Source organism: Chanodichthys erythropterus, chromosome 18, assembly GCF_024489055.1.
Source record: "Chanodichthys erythropterus isolate Z2021 chromosome 18, ASM2448905v1, whole genome shotgun sequence".
In the NCBI taxonomy this organism is placed as follows: domain Eukaryota; kingdom Metazoa; phylum Chordata; class Actinopteri; order Cypriniformes; family Xenocyprididae; genus Chanodichthys; species Chanodichthys erythropterus.
In genome coordinates, this window is record NC_090238.1 from 38,036,602 (window position 1) to 38,055,986 (window position 19,385).

General features: G+C 34.6%; 1 protein-coding gene across 3 annotated transcripts in view; it reads right to left on the bottom strand.

The window, feature by feature from the left end:
* The window catches only part of cep170ba (centrosomal protein 170Ba), a 39,958-nt gene that overhangs the window by 1,644 nt on the left and 18,929 nt on the right, over window positions 1-19,385 (bottom strand). For 2 of the 3 annotated variants that reach the window (XM_067367582.1, XM_067367581.1), the window contains exons 8-17: window positions 15,682-16,137; window positions 13,185-13,948; window positions 8,830-8,985; window positions 5,734-5,872; window positions 4,166-5,599; window positions 3,255-3,489; window positions 860-986; window positions 565-693; window positions 406-494; window positions 215-308 (exon numbers count right to left, since the gene is read on the bottom strand). In XM_067367582.1, the coding sequence (XP_067223683.1) occupies window positions 215-308; window positions 406-494; window positions 565-693; window positions 860-986; window positions 3,255-3,489; window positions 4,166-5,599; window positions 5,734-5,872; window positions 8,830-8,985; window positions 13,185-13,948; window positions 15,682-16,137 (3,623 nt within the window). The remainder of the gene's footprint in view (window positions 1-214; window positions 309-405; window positions 495-564; window positions 694-859; window positions 987-3,254; window positions 3,490-4,165; window positions 5,600-5,733; window positions 5,873-8,829; window positions 8,986-13,184; window positions 13,949-15,681; window positions 16,138-19,385) is intronic. The other variant, XM_067367583.1, reaches the window with a different exon arrangement.

Here is a 19,385-nt window from a genome sequence, read left to right on the forward strand (position 1 = left end):
ATCCTAAAATAACAGATATTAATATAATTTACTACTTCTCAGGTCTAATATACTCCCTGAACAAAAAAAAAAAAAACAAAAACAAAAAAAAAAACATGAAATTATTTTTATTATTACTTAATTCAACATTACAACTGGCAACATTACAAAAAAAAAAAAAAAAAAAAACAGTACTTACTACCATTTATTCAGGGAAAGGCAAAAAGACACACACCTTGTTTGATGTTTTCAGTGGTGGAGGATCATCAGCCGCATTGATTTTGGCCTCAATTTCACTCAAAACATCCATCTTATTATGAAACAAAACCCTGAAAAAATATGATGATTAAAAAATAAGGCCTTTAAATAGCCTCAAGAGGAATATAAACGCATATAAACACATCCAAAGAAAAAAAACCTTCTTACTTGATTTTCTCGGTTAGTTGCTCTGTGTTCTCCCGGATGGCGAGGGACAGTTGGGACACTGGATTCAGCATCACGTTGTTCAGCGCAACCTGACAGGAGAAGAACGAGGGTTACATCTCAAATACAGGAGGACGATCAGCTGAAGAGAAGCGCTGCTACCTCGTCTGGCCTCGCACTCGGTCCTCTGACGTCGTGATGACCGACGGTCGGCTCCGACTCGTCAGCCGCTGCTGCAACTGGAGATTCCTTCTGGAAATTCAGACTGGCTTCAGGAATCTGGTGCCGCAACTGAACGAGCGTGAAAAAAAGATGAAGACTGATGCTGAAAATTCAGCTTTGATCACAGGAATAAATGACACTATTATATATTCACATAGAAAACAGTTATTTTACATCATCAAAATATTTCATTTTTTTCCTTGTATTTTTGATCAGATCAATGCAGGAACAGCACCTCCTCGTGGGCAGATATGGCTGGTCCCATCTTGTCTGTGGAGCCACTCTGAGCTTCTGTATCTCCAGCAACATCATGAATCTCTTGAGCCAGAATAGCCAAATCTTTGGCCAGGTCCTGACTCAATCTACCAATGAACATGCATGAAAACTACATTTACACACACATCAAAACAAACATTTACAAAAGATGGGGGCATGCAGTACAAGTAATAAGACTATTTTATTTTTTGGAATTAATGCGTAATCTGAATTTATACAAGGATGCAATTATGTAACGTATTTACAGACAAATACAACTGGAATGCATGATGAATTTACCTAGCTCTACACCTATGGTGATTCCCATTGTACTCAACGACATCATCTACACTGGGTACAGTCAATGCATGTCTGAGTCAGGGAGAAACACACAGTATAGCACTACAGCTCTGAAAGAGAGTCTCAGCCAAATGAACGCCAGATTAAGTCATTTAAAATGTTGTTTTCCAACTTTAATTAAAACAGAGGGATCCTGGATTGTAGATATTTTGGTACTTTTTTCATTTTTCAGGATCAAAAGGCATGTCTAATTAATTTAAATCTTGAAAATTGTTGTTAAATTGCTTTAGTTATTAGAAGTTTTTAAAAGTTCAACAAAATTTACATTTAGGGCCATTTGAAAAGTTTTATTTTATCCAAAATTCCATGTTTTAGGATTTCATTTTTCTGGATTCCGTTTTAATAGTTTAATTAAATTTGAATACATGTCTAATCAAGTGAAACCTTGAACAATTTAGTTTATTACTTTTTTTTTTTTTTTTTTACAGTAAAAAATGAAATTAAATGTTTTATTTTTTCCAGAAATTCTGTGCCATCCATTTTAATTTCTGTGTTTATGATTAAAAAAAAAAAACTAAGTAAAAGCAAGGCCTAGTCCACATGTAGACAGGCTTTTTTTTATAAGCAGAGTTTTTCCTCCATTTAAAAAAATAAAAATAAAAATTGTGTCCACATGAAAATGCGAAAACAAGAGCATGCTAAACCAACAGGTGGCGATATAACCATAACCATAAAGCCATGCTAGTCAATCAGAAGCCTAGAAAAAAAAAAAAGGAGTTATTAGAGTTCTGGCTCTGATGTCACAAGCCAAAATCTCCGGTTTCACCATCTACACGACAACACTGTAAGTCGGAATTTCTAAAAAACTGTTTCAAAAATGTTCATTTTCAGTACTGCATTTGCGTGTGGACGAACAGCCAAAGACAATACCCATGTTCTTGTGGACAGGGCCTAAAACATGGAAGAAAAATGTATATTCCTTAAAAAAATATCAAGTTTTAATATCATTATTATTACTTTGAGATGAACATTCTATTGTACAATAGTAATATATTTCTAGTTGAACCAAATTTTATTTAGTTTATTTTACATGAAGACGTTTGAGTTTCAGAAGTTTCAAAACCTAAATAAGTCTTTTTTTGCAGTTTAATATTAACAGAAATTAGTCCATATCGCAATTTGATTGAAGGCCCCCATATACTCACCGCAAAATATTTTTTTCATTCTTCGCGTTGGGATAAAACGAAGTTTGAAATACGTGAGCAGCGATAAACTGTTAACGAACATCCAGACACCGGCGGAGCCTCAGAGCCACTCCTACCTAGTACATATTCGCCATGGTAGTTTGAAATTTGTCTGTAAAGTCCACTTTGGCAGGCCGTTTCGAGCTCCCGAAACGAACGCCACTTTGGCCTGATTATGTTCGAAATAACGTCATACCAGTTCGTTCTTCAATTTTGCGTGGAGTACATCAAGTGTACAGCCCTACTTTTGGATTTATTCATCTAAAATTTGCCAAATTCCATGTTATGTAGTAAATTCCATTTTTATGACTGGATTCTGTGATTCCATCTGTTTTTTCCGCGGAAATCATAGGGCCCTATATTAGGGCTGCGACAGTAAATCGATTAATCTCGAGATTTTCCGAAAGCATCGCGATTCTCTCTTGAATCGATTCCAAGTTTAGTTAACAGCAGATGGCGCTCTTGACTTGTTTTTAACCGCACACTCAAATGCTCATGAAGAAGAGCGCTCGTGCATTCGGCTATGAATGCTTTTATGATGCAAGATTAATGTAAACCGCCCACTGCAAACACCCTTGTAATTCACTTCAACCTTTCTGAACTTTATAAATGATTATTTTATAGAAAGTTCAAGTGGTGTGTGTAAGGAACTGGAAGCAAGCAGAATTCGGCTGTTTCTAAAGCACGCACCGCCATCTGCTGTTAAAAACTAAGCTTAGAATTGATTCCAGAGAGAATCCTGATGCATTCGGAAAAACTCAATCATTTCTCGCTTCTTGATGCATCGATTTATTGTCCCAACCCTACGCTATATGATCAATCCGTCCTCACCTGGCAATCTCAGCACTATGAGACGTCCAGTTCTGGAAGGCGTCGCTCTCGTGTCCTTCCCCTTCGGAGTCTCTCGAACGGGGTACGGCTCGCACCGGACCTGCTGGATGGATTCTGGGGTTCTGCTGGGCCCCTGAATGATGGGAGCGTTTGTGTTTAGGGGTGCTATGGTTAGTCTCGAACTCATCCTCAGAGGTGGAGGCGTAGTCTGAACCCTTTTGACGCCTCCTGGAGCCTTGGCCCAGGACATTGGGAAGGAGGAACGTTTGGTACACCATGTCATCAGAGGATGGGATAGAAACAAAAATAAAAAAGCAGAAGTAGAAGACAGACAGATAATAAGACACCCGAAATACCAACAACCACTTCCCATTCGTCAATGGGGTCCAAGTGTCCAAAAGTACTCTAGATTGTTAATCCCATCAGAAAAAAAAATTACCTTGATTTTCAAATATACCTGTTAAGTTTTTAGTATGGTAATTAGTTATTAGGGATGCAAAGGGGCGGATAAGTTCTGGTAAATTTCCAGAAAGTTTTCAAAAATCCTGGAAAGTTTCTGGAAGATATTTTCCACCCCTTTGCATCCCTACTAGTTTTCTCCAACTACAAAAATTAGTAATATTTGGAGACTAATTAGATGGTCTTGTTAGTTAAAGATGGTCATTGGCCCAGTTGTGCGATACAAACAAATGCACACAAATCAAGTCAATGAACACTGGAAGAGTCATTCAGAGAAAGTGAAAGAACTGGATTTTACTGGATTGTACTGGATTGTACTTGTTGTTTGGAAGCTTATCACTCTGATAAATGGATGCAAAGCCAAAATAGTCATCTAAACAACGTTTGACCAACCTCCAATGTTTCGGCAAAACTCTCAATGAAATAAGCAAACACAGAAGTATGATACTCACTGGCAGTACTGCTGGCATATTTGGCACTGCTTGAGCGTCCGCGGACGATTGGCTGCCTGTTCATGGCGTTTGAAACCTTCCGCAGTAGAGCCTTGGGATCCGGCACTGAAGCTTTCCGCACAGAGCTGCCCGACTCTGTGCTGCGGTTTGAAAAGCCTGTCCGGCTTGTGGAAGACTCTGTGTCACTGGGAGTGTTGAAGGAGCCTGTCCTTTTCCTAGGTAAAGCTAAAATGTCCAATCGAGAGAGCTTCTTGCTCTCCTGAGCGCCCCGACTGTTTGCCGAGGGATTGACGTCAGAGTTCTGAGACGTCCGATCGGTTTCGGTGCCTTCATTGTCGGAGGCTTCGCCCAAACGGGCACGGCGAAGCACTGAAGCCCTTGTTGCTCTTGGAGCGGAAAGGCTATTGGAGCGACCTAGAGTTTGTTGCACTGTACTTTTGGATTTGCTTGCACCTTCCTTATGAAGAGGAATAGTGTACTTTTTGTAAGGTAGGGAACTTGATTCCTGGTCGGAGACGGTTTCAGGCCAATGCCGAGTGGTGGGACTTTGTTCTGGCGCAAAGTCGAGAGAACTAAGATTACGACGGAGCTGCAAACGTTTGCCTGGATCTGCCTTGCCATCGCTGTCCTTCGGATCGTCGGAAGTCTTAGGTTCTCTGGAATACTGACCGGTACCTCTTAAAAGTCCTCTGAGGACCACAGGCTTCTTAGGAGGAACAGAAGCGTTTTTGCCACTGATTGTACTGGAGGTGTCCGATTCTCCCGAGAAGGAGTCCTCCAGATGGGAGCGACCGTTGTTGTCTTGCTGCTCCAGAAGCTTGGCTTCCAGAGACGCTAGAACATCCTCAGTGTCTTTGAGGTAAGATTGAGTGTCTTGATTGCTTACGCCTTTAAAAGCATCTTTCCCAAAGGGTTGACTAGATATCTGGGGCAATCTGGACAACTGGATGTCATCGCTGGCCCTTTCTTTGGTATAACTTTCTTGTCTAACGACGGACACTAAACTGTCTACACCAAGAGAGTCGTCCTTGCTTGGGTGATCAATGTTTGGTGGTGAACAGTTGCTCTTGGTAAGATTGCCCTGCGGTCGCGTTAAAGTAGCCGTGGAGAATTTGGGAGGTGAATCCAGGTCTTTTGTCTCTTCTTGATTGGGTTGTGTCTTCGGAGACCGGTTCCACGTCGTGTCAGGAGTCGTCATGAACTGCTCAACCACAGAGCCATCATCAGACTTGCTGGCATCACTCAGACTGTCTGGATCCAGATCATCTTGGACACTCAGTTTCTGTGGATCCCACTTTTGCTTCGGAACTTGCGTACTCTTCTCCACACCTGACAGGTACGAGTCAGGCTGGATGCGTATGGTGGGCGGTGGAGTCTCGGTCTTCTCCTTCAAAGGAACCTTAGGCAGAACTCGCCTTGATCTGCTGCTTTGACCTGTTTCGGAGTAGTCAGCATTTTGGTTAAGCATAGCTTGGTGGATGATCCTTTCACCAGCTTATAGACATGATTAATAGGTCAAATGAAATGTGCTAGCAAAGACAAAAGCAAAGAAAGCAAAATTTCCCTACCTCCGGCAGAAAGATCAACTTGTGTTGGGATATCAAACAGTCCTGAAGCAGGACCAGAGTCTGAATAGGTGTCGGCCAAACTTGCCCAACGGGAAACCCACCTAGTGCCTCCAGGTGTTAATGACGTCATCGACTGTATCTGTAGAAAAGAAGGAAAACAGCTAATTAAACTAAAAACTTCTATTATATTACATTGCTTTAAAGAGGTAACTATTTTTTGATGTTTAAGTTGAGATATTTTCACTGAATCTGTATGTTTATATTACGCATTTCACAACATTTTACAAATAATGTAAATTTTTTAATAAATATTTTCAAATTATTAAAACCCTAACAATATATACTAGACAGTGTTATTAAATAATCATTATTTTATATTTCTTTGTTTTATACCTTATTTAAGAATTTATTCTTCAATGCATTTTTGACATTTCTTACCTGACTCATTTTCTTAAATTATTTTATGTAATACTTTTATGTGACATTTGACTTAAATTAAATAATTATTATAGATCCGCACAAAATTGTTAATAATAAACATTGTAAATATTTGAATATTGTGTAAATAGCTATTAAAACTAACTCAGAAAGCATTCACACTTTAAAAAACAACAGCTATGCTAAAGAATTTATATATTTTAATTTTAAAATTAACTTTAATTAATATTTCAATTATTATTTGAAGAGTTTGGTTCCAAAATGCGATAAACGGCATTTAAAAAAAAAAAAATTGAGTTTCCGCCAAAATCAGTATTTTATCTGGTCGTTATTGAAAAGTCAAAAGGTGATATCCGTCATGTTATCCTGTCATGTTTCCAACCATTCTTTCCAAAACGCGGCAAATGCCAGTCTCCCTTCTCTGCAGAATGCGATATAGCTGCTCAACCAATCACAGCGCTCCATTCTATGCACTAAACAGTAATGGCGCCGCCCTGAATACACCCGGCATCCTAGTTTTCCTTATCTACTTTGTACTTTGTGATCAACAAAAACAGAAAAATGAATACTTTTGATGGCAGTGATGGTTTGTGCGGTGGGGAAGAAATGCAAGTCATCGAAATGTAATCATTAACAAGAGGAGATTAAGAAGATGAGGCTCTTGGTAAAGCTGTTGCTTGCATCAAACTTCTGTCGCGGTCCACAAAACTGAATCATGAACAGCTTTAAAAAGCCATTTTTAATACCAATTTACTCGGCAAATGTGTTTATTTAACCGTGCGGTGGCGCCAGATACCCTTTAATCGGTAATGACAAATAATTCATTTATAACATTAACAAAATGACTCAAATTTATTTTTGGAGCGACGACTGAATGTATTTTTAGTCAAATGCCTGTATATAAGATTAATGTTGGCAAATATGTAGGGCCCTATAATTTCTGCGATCACGGAATCGTGGAATCCATTCATAAAAACGGAATTTACTATATAACGCGGAATGTCACAGAATTTGTAAAATTTTTGATGAATGAATTAAAGGCAGGTCAGTACACTTTAATTAAATCGCAATATAGACTAGTGTCTGTGAATATTAAACTGCAAAAAGACTATTTAAACATGAATCCTGCATGCCTGTGTGCCTCTGAAATGAATGATGCGGAAGCGCAGTTCATTTACCTCACACACAATCGCGCAGGCGCACGCACGCTGAAGCACATGCAACGCTCGCGGCGTTTTCGTCCTCTGTCGCCTCACTATATGAACGCACAAATTCATCTCCAGAGCTGCTCTGAAAGTCACTTCATCAGCATTTAACCACTTCGTTTGAGAAAACTACCATCATAAACACAGAGAAACTCAAAGCTCTTGGCAACCCGTCAAAATAAAAGTTAGATTTAACTTGACAGAAACATATTACTGTTGTTCAGTAGAATTTAGATAAATTAATTTAACAATAAATTATTAAAATATATTTTTAAACAATAATCTCAATGTTTCTTCCATGTTTTCATTTTAACAGTAAAGCTCTGTTGTGCAGCACATTGTTTGACAAAAAAGTTTAATTTCATGATTAAAAGATAAATTAAATGGTATGCGTTCATTTGATTGCCAGAAAAATTTAAATACACAACAGAACTTCTGAAAAAAAAAAAAAATCATAAAAATATATTTCTTTAAAAAATAAATGTTGTTTTTAAGAATTCAGTTAATTAGACATGTTTTTTGATTATTAAAATGGAATTAAACCATTAAAATGGAATCCAGAAAACAGAATTTGGTATAAATAAAATTTGAGGGGAAAGAATAAAACGTTTATCATAGGGCCCTAAAATTATTATTTTTTTTTGTTAAACTTTTATTAAATTGTTGGTAAATTGGACAAGATTCATTATTTCAATTAATTGTACATGTTTTTGATTACTAACATTTAATTTAACAATTAAAATGGAGTCAAAAAGAAAAAACGGAATCCAGAAAAATTAAAACGGAATTTGGGAAAAAATAAAACGGATTTCATAGGGCCCTAAATATGTGAATCAACTTACTTTATTGTGTATTTTCAATTTGAAAAATAACTTTTATATTGATGGATTTATTGCATTTTGGGGGGGGGGGGGGAATAATCCGTTTTTATAATAAATCTTAAATAAAAAAATGTAGATTTAAATTTATGTTTTTATAACCAAAAGATGCTATATGACAGTTTGAAACTGCCACTTTCTTGGTAAAGAAAACAGCTTTTTACTGAAATGAATAAAAATTGAGTTATTGCGTTTTGGAACCAAACTCTTCATTTTTAATGAATCTTTTTTTGTAAGCTAATTTACGTCCCTTATTGTAAATAAAACCTACTACAATTATGCTGGCTTACTAAATATATCGATCATGGTATTAATGTCAAAATATACCAAATGAAAATATCTCAACCATAAAAAGAAATAAGGCCCTTTAAAGATTCAAATCACCCATTCATAATCACCCAAAAGCAGGAAATAAAGACATCAAACCATCAAAACAGCTTTGAGAAGATGCCCAAGAAAGATCCTAATAAAATCACAGTGAAAAATAAGATGATTGCAGTGATTGACAGATAGATCTACTGATGCCCATGATCCGGAGCGAGCATGCCAACGTTTGTAGTCAGGTGAGAGTTTACCTGTACTGTGTCACTACAGTCTGTTGGATATTGGCCCAGTTTTGGGCCTGAGCTATTCTTATTGAGCAGAAGACTATCGTGACCCTCAGTGTCACCAACTATAGTCTTAACTGTTGCTGCTGCTGAGGTTTGGCTGTTTTCGCCAACACCAAACACCTGTTAATGATAAAGCATGCATGGATTATGAAGGTCTGTTCCCAACTGACTGCGTGGCCAAAAGTAAAGTTGCAGTTTGGATTTAAATAAGCAAATACTTAATAGACTATAGCTGCGTTTCCATTAAACTCCCATATATCTCAAATAAAGTTTACATGCTTGCATGAGGTGTTTTTTTAGGCAATTCAAAAAGAATATTTTGCAAATTTTGCATTTACAGGTCACCTGGTATACGTAAAAGTCAAGATGGCATGATATGTTTGGACAGAAAATGAGAGTTCTTTATTAAACTCATGAAAGACAAAATTATTATGGGAATACTGGATTCTAAACAACAAAGAAATGCCACAATTTATCAAGACCTTGAAGCAGAGGAACACCCAGAAACACCTCATACATGTCCACTCCCAAGTATAAGGGGCTTCCCTCGCCATTAATGCTTGGATAACACATCTCCTTCGATTAAAAATAATGGCTAGTGTGGTGGATGAGACATACACAAACCTACCAACATCCATCGCCATGATTTTTGGAATGACGTTTTAGTTGCATAACATAATGCCATCATTTCGCAATAGTTTTTAATTGACATTTAGAAAATACAGCGAAAGTTGTGCGCAAATCTGTAATGGGAACCCGGATTATGTCTGGATCATTATTGCAGTGATTAAGGCCCTGTCCATACTGAAAACGCATCTTTTTCTCTCCGTTTTGACCTTCCATGCACACTGAGACCGTGTTTTTGAAAACATTTTCCAAAGTGGATAAATTTGTTTTTGCATTGTATTGTGGATGGTGAAAGGTGAAAACAGAGGTATTTGAAAACGATGACACATGCTTAGTCATGTGATGCTTATTGTACCCATAGATATCTATAGTTATACCGACATTGTTGTGGTGATTTAAGGTGATTTAAGCATTTTCAGATGTTTCAGTGTGGATGAGCAACTTTTGGAAAACGCTTGAAAGCGCTATTGTGGAAGAGGAGCGTTTTTAAATTAAAAAACTGTTTTCAAATGTCTCCAATTTAACCCTTAAATGCATACCTCGGGTCTTTAGTGACCCGGGACGTCATTCACTACCCTCCTCCTCGTTAATTTTTTAAAGTTAGACATCAACCTTCTTGGTATTCCTCAATCAATTCATTATAAAGAATATAGCAAGAAAAAAATCATAAAATTATAAAAGAATGCCTATTTTTGTATTCATTTTTTGTAAAAATTGTATAGGGTCGCAAACGACCCGAGGTGTGTATGAATGTACGTATTTTTTTTCTGCACATCAATAATTTAATCTTAAATGATGGAATAAGTGCAATTCACCTTTAATTCCACATGGTGGCAGTGTCTGATACACAATGCTGAAGTGACGACTCATTCAGACAGAAAACAAAATAATAATAACAACATGAAATGGCTCAGTGATTTACTGCAGAGTAAGTACTGAACGCAATCAAATATGACTGTAACTGTTACTGGATGAATCTGGTGAAGCTGTTAGTGATAGAAATATTGATTTTGAAGATGTTGAAAATGAAATAGTTTTGAGAATACGTTTGAGATCGCGAATGGGCTCATATTCGTGACCAGAAACATAAAACTAGCCCATTATTTACTGAATTTACTGGGAAATGAGCTCTGATGAGGACAGTGATGATGGCATAAAACATCTGCTCAAACTGAGCCCTTTCAAGCTTCAAAAGGGAACAAAATACAATTTATTTTATTCTTCTGTAATTGTTACTCTAATATCAGAGGAGTTTTATATTATCGCGACAGGTAGAGATCCTTCCGTGTTAGATATAGATCCGGGTCAATAAAGACCCGAATATGTAAGAATGATTGGCGAAACAGTCATGCATTTAAGGGTTAATGTAGACGTAGCCTAATATTTCTGGCATATGGTTGGCAACAGTTGTTTTAAAACTGATGCAGTGTGTAGCTTTTTATTTCTTAAACAACCATGTTTAAGAAATCTCCACTGACAACTTTCAGTATTGCATATCATCAAGGATGAGGAAAGAACAAAACCCAGCAGGTAAATGGCGTTATCGCTGTTTTCCATGTTCGTGAAGTAAACATGTTTACAAGGCTTTTTAAAAATGCCAGGTGCCGGTGTTTGACATGCATTTGACCAATCAACATACATGATAGTTCCTATAGTGCTGGTTTAGACCGGACTCTGAAGTATGAGTTCATTTAGTTCCCCCAAAAGGAGTTCCTAGAACTTAAATAATTCCTAGTTCCTGCGGCGCGAACACTGCAAAATCCGGGTACTTCAGCCAATAGTTGTAGGAACTATGAAAAGGTTCCTCTGGTCAGAAAAGCCCCTTATTAGACCATTTAAACAATATGTTGTGAAAGAGAACTGAATCTGGGATTGCATGCTGTCTGAGAGGCAGCTTTCTGTGTGCGTTTTAGTGCAAATATAGGGCCCTATGATTTCCACGATGCAGAAAATGCAGACGGAATCACAGAATCTATTTATTAGACTTGTGCCGATATTCGGTAATGCGATAAATCGCGATAATGAATATGCACGATATTGTAATAGTCGGCACTTCAGAATACCGCAAATAATTTATTACCAATTATTCATTTTTTTTATAAGGCAATTAAGAATACTTTACCCATCAACCATATAAAATGCACAACACCGCTGTATTCTGTGTCAAAAGGACACGCGCTCAGATGTAAACGTGCACGAGAAGCACATGGCGGAACGAGTGAAGGAGACGAGCTGAATGAAAGTGCGCGTTCACTCTCTGACAGCAGAGGGCGCTGATGGAACAGCAGCGGTTACCACGGAAACCGTGCAAACAAAGTAACTGCGCTAGTGAAGTTTTTAAAATGCTTCAAACAGCCATTCATTTTTTTGTAATCTCAGTGTTGTTCATCACAGCACCAAATACTGAATACTTAAAAAAGACTTAAAAGGATATTTATTTTCAAACCTAAACATTTTTATAGTTTAGTCTGGACTACAACATGCCCTAATGATTAGAAATGTTCTGATTATTTGTTATTGTTCAGTAAAACTTTGAAAACATACAGCTTCATTAGTTAACATGTTAATTCATTATCACTAAACTGACAGTAAAAATACTTAAAGTATTTATTATTATTAATTAATGTTAATTTCTTAGTTACTGTTTAATAACATTACTAAAATCAAAATAACTTATTTAATGGACCGGAGATAAAACTAACAATGATCAGTTGTGTTTCTAAACTAACATTAACAAAAAATAACACTTTCTGTAACAGATGTAGCTATTGCTCAATCTTAGTTAATGCATTAAATAAAGTGTTATCTGTTGTTCGTTATAGTCTAATTCTTTTGCATTTTAATCTGTTTGAAAATTTTGGTCAGAGTTGTTTTTGTTTTATTACAAAAAGAGTTTTTAAACCTGTTAAACTATGACAAAAATGGTTTTGCAACTTATTTTAATATCGTGATAATACCGTATACCGTTATAAAAGCTTCATCAATTAATCGCAACATGAAAATTTGATAGAAACTCGTCAAAATAAAAAATTCGATTTAACTTGATAGAAACTAGATACATTTCAATGCAATAATAACACTAACACTAATCTCAGTTTTTCTTCCATGTTTTAATTTTAACAGTAATGCTCTGTTGTGCAGCACTTTGATAAAAAAAAGTTTCATTTCACGATTAAAAGATAAATTAAAGTTATCCGTTAATTTGATTGCCATAAAAATGTAAACACGCAAAACAAATTCATAAAAACACATTTTTTTAATTAATAAATTTGTTGCATTTAAGAATACAATTAATTAGACATTCTTTTTGATTATTAAAATTTAATTTAACCATTAAAAATCAAGTACAAAAAATTTAACTGGAAAAAAACGGAATCCTGAAAAATTAAAACAGAAAAAACGGAATTTGGAAAAAAATTAAACGGATTTCATAGGGCCCTACAAGTACAGCATTGAGCTCTTTTTTTAACTTAATATCTCTTTTTAACATTATGCACATCCCACGCATAATTTCTGTATCACTTTAATGTGTCAGTAACTAGTAGTGCGTCACATGGATACATTTACACACCCAAGATATTAACAATACCACAAAATCTCTAACAATAGACACTTGACATCGTCGCCATGATATATATATCGTCATACCACCCAGCCCTACTCAAATGTGATGTCAGGTGACGGGGTTGTACCTGATCGATTAAGCTCCGTGCCTCCACAACCTCTTTGTCTGGTCCCTCGGCTTCAATGGTGTAGGTTCCCGCATCGCTTAAACTGTCATCCTCTTCCTGCTGTGGAGTTTTGGCCTCCGTACTGCTGACTTCCATGGGCACAGAGGGAGATCTGACTGTCTGATTCACGGTGTGATTTTGTGAATGAGACGTGGCATGTGTCACAGAGGAGCCAGAGTATGTCGTAGGCGTAGAAGATGAGGTCTTATGGTCCCATGTGGCGGCAGGACTAGGTTTCGACACCCTAAGCAACTCGGCCGCAAAGTCCTGCGACAGTTTGGACCTCCGGCCGATGCTGCCGAAAGGTTTTGACGTAGAGCGGGAGCTAACGTCAGACGTGCTCATACGGATTTCGCTCTTCTCCCGTCTGAGAGATGCGGCCCGCTGAGGACCTTCTGAACCTTTGAGGGGAATCGTGAACTGCTGTGTGGGAGGATTATGTCCGGATGACGAAGTTCCAACTTTTCGTTTGTCTAACTTGCTTTTTAGAGCAGACTGGAAGTCAGGAGAAGACATGTTATTGGTGAACGACTGCGAGCGCTTTTTCCGTTGAGTGTCGTCAAAGAACTCGACCATGAAAGCTTGCTGGGCATCTGGTTTGTCTTGGATCTTTGAATCTGGCATGTAGTTAGTTGTGTAATCTTCTCCCTCCAGTCGTGGTACGATCTTTTGTGACCCAGAGTGGGAAACTGGGTCTTCCAAATCATCTTCACGATGGCGTGAATCTAGAAAAAACACAAGTAAAATGTCAACATTAAGAAAGTGAATAGTAGGGCCCTATGAAATCCATTTTATTTTTTTAATTTTAATATTTCTGCATTTTTTTCCATTTTATTTATTTTTTTGGACTCCATTTTAATGTTTAAATTAAATGTTAGTAATCAAAAATGAATTGAAATCATGAAACTTATACAATTTAACAACAATTTGTTGAAAGTTTAACAAAAGTAAAATTTTTACGTTTTATTTTTCTTCTCAAATTGTCTTTTTTTTTTTTTTACCAAATTCTGTTTTACCAAAGTTTTCCGTATTCCATTTTAATCATTTAATTTTAATAAATCAAAAAGCATGTCTAAATTAATTGAATTCATAAAACCAACAAAATATATGAAACTATATATTTCTATGAATTCAGAAATTGCACGTTGTGTATTTAAATTAAAACAAATCAAACGAAGGCATAAAACATTAATTTAATTTATTTTTTTCCAATTTTTTTTTTTTTTGGACTCAATTTTAATGGTTAAATTAAATGTTAGTATTGATGTCTTATTTATTAAAATCATGAAACTTATACAATTTAACAACAACAAAAAAAAAGTTTAACAAAAGTTAAATTAAGTTTTTTTTCTCAAATTATATGTTTTCTGTATTCCATTTTAATCGTTTAATTAAATTTTAATAATCAAAAAGCTTGTCTAATTAATTGAATTCATAAAACCAACAAAATATATAATTTTATTATATAATATATAATATAATTTTTTTTTTTTTTTTTAGAAATTAATTTCTATGAAATGATTTGTTTTTTTCATAAAATGTGTGTTGTGCATTTTAAATTTTCTGGAAATCAAATGAAGGCATAAAACATTAATTTAATTTATCTTTTAATCATTTTTCAATTTAATGTGATTTTAAACCATTCAAGCGGAAGAAGACTCGTGTGCTTTTCACATCCAAAACGTGCGCACAGAAAGCTGCCTCTCATACTGTAGTTCTCTTCCACGCATTCTTACACTTAAACGGACAAACACACACAAAAATATGTCAAAATATCCTCGTAAATACAGTCGGCTATGTCTTAAGTGAACGTAAACAGTTGACAAAGGAAAAACATGTGTAACAGTATATTGGATCAGTGCAGCTCTTAAAGCAACAGCAGCCCAATATTCCTGCTGCCGTCTCTATAATAAGAAAATTCACTCGCTGTTCTTGACCGAATAACTTTTGTAACTATAATTGTAATGTAACCTATATTTTATTCATAAAGTACAGTTATTTTACATTTGATTACAGTTTCTGAATACCTGAAAATCTTAAAACTTTCAATTGCGTATTTTTTCAGTTGTGCAATTGCTAATTTATTTATTTGTTTAATTACTGACTGTTTAATTGTCATTAATAATGCTTGAAATGTATATTAGTTAGGCTAGTTGTTTTTGCTATGGTATTTTTAAACCAGTCAAAAGTTTCTTGTGTAAGTGTTTTTAGTCTTTTGATTTTTGTTCATGATATTCAGCTACAAAAATGTTTACAGAAATTGAACTGGAATCACACGATACCCAACCCTAGTTTTCACGGTCCACACTACAATGTAAAAATGACATTTTGAAATGTATCCAATTGGGAAAGAGTCCTCAAAAAGCTCAGTTTTCACTGCTGTCTCAGTGTGGATGCAAGGACAAAACGCAAAGAAAAAGGTGTTTTTAAATTTAACTGGATTACTGCAGACATTTACCTTTGAAGCTCTTGTCTGACCCAGACTGCTCATCTAGACTCCTCATCATAGAGGCGTCGCTCTGCACCAACCAATCAGCTACTTTGTTCTCCACCGACATCACCTCTGTAAGTCTGGCTATCGACTCTTTGGTGGGGATCTTGCGCGGGCGGATGGAGAGCTTTGAGATGTGGTCCTTGATCTTCATCTTTCCAGGGGTTTGGTCATCAAACTCAATGGTGAAGGAGGCATGGCCCTGTACCACTGGGGGTGTGGAAGGGGGTTTGTGGTCCGTGTCTTTTGTGGGGATCTCTTGGACTTCCAGGGATGAGGTTTTGGGCTTTAGATGGATCTCCTTTGTGGGAATCTCAAAGTAGCTTGGCTCCTTGCGGTAAGAGTAACCGGACTTGCCCTGGCCATCGTGAAGTTCATCTGGAGAAACGCTGACCTCACATCTGGTACCATCCTTGTGGTTTTCTGTGAAAAGACGTTAACGTTAATGATTGTTAATGTAAATTAATAGTGTTTACACAACAGAGTTTTCAACTAAAAACTAAAAATGTATGTGTATGGGCCATTTATTTACATGACAACGGCATTTTAGGGGCCTGAAAATTCAAACTTTTGAAAACAATACCGCTATCGTAATGTTTCCTTACAAAATGACATTGCCATCTTCTGGCCTGGCAGCATAATACAGCGTTTTTAGTCATTTGTCTAAACTTTGTCATCTGTACACGAAAAACTTTTTTGTTTTTAGTACATCGTTGTTGTGTAAACTTATCAAATACCATTAAATATGAACAAACATGTTATACAAACATGTCTTTAATACTGTTTACATTATAAAAATGACATTAGTTAAAAACACTGGTTCATGGGTTTACTGAGATTCTAGCAGCAAACCATTGAAATTCTGAAATTTTTTGTGACTGTTATGATGTAATAAAGTCTCATTTACTGAGACCATGTGATTTTGTCAGTTTGATTCACACTCCAAACCACTGGTTCAAAATAAAATATTTGCAAAAGTTTCTAATCTTCACAGAAGCAGTGATTTCGAAAGCAATAATCACTATAAACGATCTGCAAAAACAGATTAAGATGTGTGCCAACTCGTGCATGTGACGTACAGAAGAAGAGCTAATTCACTTAAATGACTTAAGTCACTCCTGCTGTGAGGTTACCTTCGTAAGGTCAAGTGTTTATCCAGGTGTAACACGTGTAAACTTCCCAGCATTAAATCATTTTCTGTCCAAACTAAAACCAAATTGCAGCATGAAGCAACAATATAGTTTATGTTTGATATACAGCTCTGAGGAGTTGGATTTAAATCGCAAAGAAAATAAATACAATTATTTTAGAAATTAATATTAAAAAAATCTATATTCTCTATATTCAAATAAATGTATAAAACAAATTTAGGTTAAAAAAATGCATTTAAAAAGAAATAAAACAGAACAACTAATAAAAACTGGTGACAAATTATTTTAGAAATAAAAAAAAAAACTTATTTTAATTAATGTATAAAACATTCAGGTAAAAAAAATGCATTTAAAAATAATGAATTAAAAAAAGAAATAAAACTGAAAAAAGAAATAAAGAAATAAAAAAAAAAAATAAATAATAAAAAAGTAAAATAAAATATAATAAAATAAAAATATAAAAGATATAAACAAATAAAACAAAATCTATATTTAAATAAATGTATAAAACAAATTTAGGTAAAAGTACATTTAAAAAGAATACATGAATTAAAAAAAAAAAAAATATATATATATATATATATATATATTACATATATATATATATATATTACATATATATATATATATATTACATATATATATATATATATATATATTACATATATATATATATATATATATATATTACATATATATATATATATATATATATATTACATATATATATATATATATATATATTACATATATATATTATATATATATTACATATATATATATATTACATATATATATATATATATTACATATATATATATATATATTACATATATATATATATATATATTACATATATATATATATATATATATATTACATATATATATATATATATATATATTACATATATATATATATATATATTACATATATATATATATATATATATTACATATATATATATATATATATATTACATATATATATATATATATATTACATATATATATATATATATATTACATATATATATATATATTACATATATATATATATATATTACATATATATATATATATATTACATATATATATATATATTACATATATATATATATATTACATATATATATATATATATATATATATATATATATATATATATATATATATATATATATATATATATATAAAAAAAAACAAAGACAAATAAACAAATAAATAAATACGTGGGTTATTCAGCATGATAAATCTCATTTTTAAACCATGCGATAAATCTCAAATCTAATTTGACTACTGCAGCTGTTCAGGATAAAATCTCAGATTAACATGGATTTAATGATTATCACATCATGGCTGGTCAGGACACTGTTCAACACAGGCATGAAATGCCAAAGAAAAGAAACTACATGAAAACATCACTGTCTGAAGAGTGTGTAACAATATCCAGAGAAAGTAATAAAAACACAGACATCTACTCATAAAAACAACATCTAGTCTAGATATTAAAGGTACAATATGTAAGATGTCCATTTACTAGAGGTCGCTAGAGGTCTATTCAAAACAAAGGCGTAGCTTGATGATGCCAAGTTTGAGTGCAGAGACACATCGATTTTACAATATCATATTAAATGCTGGATGATTGTGTTGATAAATGGCATGCAATTCATTTTAAAACATATTGTATGATGGAGAAAATGCTGTATTACTGTTACTAAAAATAAAGCTGCATCTGATTATGCTATGTCAGCTACTTCACAAAATAGTGTTTTTCTCTGAGGCATGGTAAAGCATGAGACTCGCAAAACATCAAGAAAATTAGATTTAAATAAGACTAAAAGTGTTGAGCTATATAACAATAATTAGTTTTCCGTCTATAAATATATCAGAACAGTTGCTCCCTTGTCTATTAAAACATGTAAATATTAAAGAGTCTTTGGCATTTCCATGGTTTCTAAAAAGTAAACCGGAAACCGAGGGTAACGCGGGTATGACGCCATTGACAGGCGACTCCTCACACATCCCGCAGCCTTCGTTAAAATTGCAATTTTCTCACGATTTACAAATTGTTGGAAACATTTGGGATATTGTAAGTACTCAAGTGAACAAAATATATAACACTGACCTAGTGGCTTTTGGATATTTTACTGCAAAATTCGTACATATTGCACCTTTAAATGTAAAGTCCTTTTGCTCAAAAGAACAAAACACTAAACTAAAATCCAAACCAACTGAAATGGAACAAATGTTTCTATGGTCACCCTTTAATCTCTGTAGAAAACTCTGAGAAGTGCTTAAGACTGGAGAAAACACAATGACCTTCTCATTGGACTGGCTAAGTCGGCTGTTAATCCATCACGAGGCTGAACTGGCTTGTCCGACATGTTTTAAAGCTCACGCCAGCGTGGAGTTTAGTGCTGAATTCCTCAGGCTCAAGATCACCCAACACAAAAGGATTTTATCTGACTGCTGCTGCATTCCTGTCCACACATTTCACACACTTTAACAAGCATCAGAG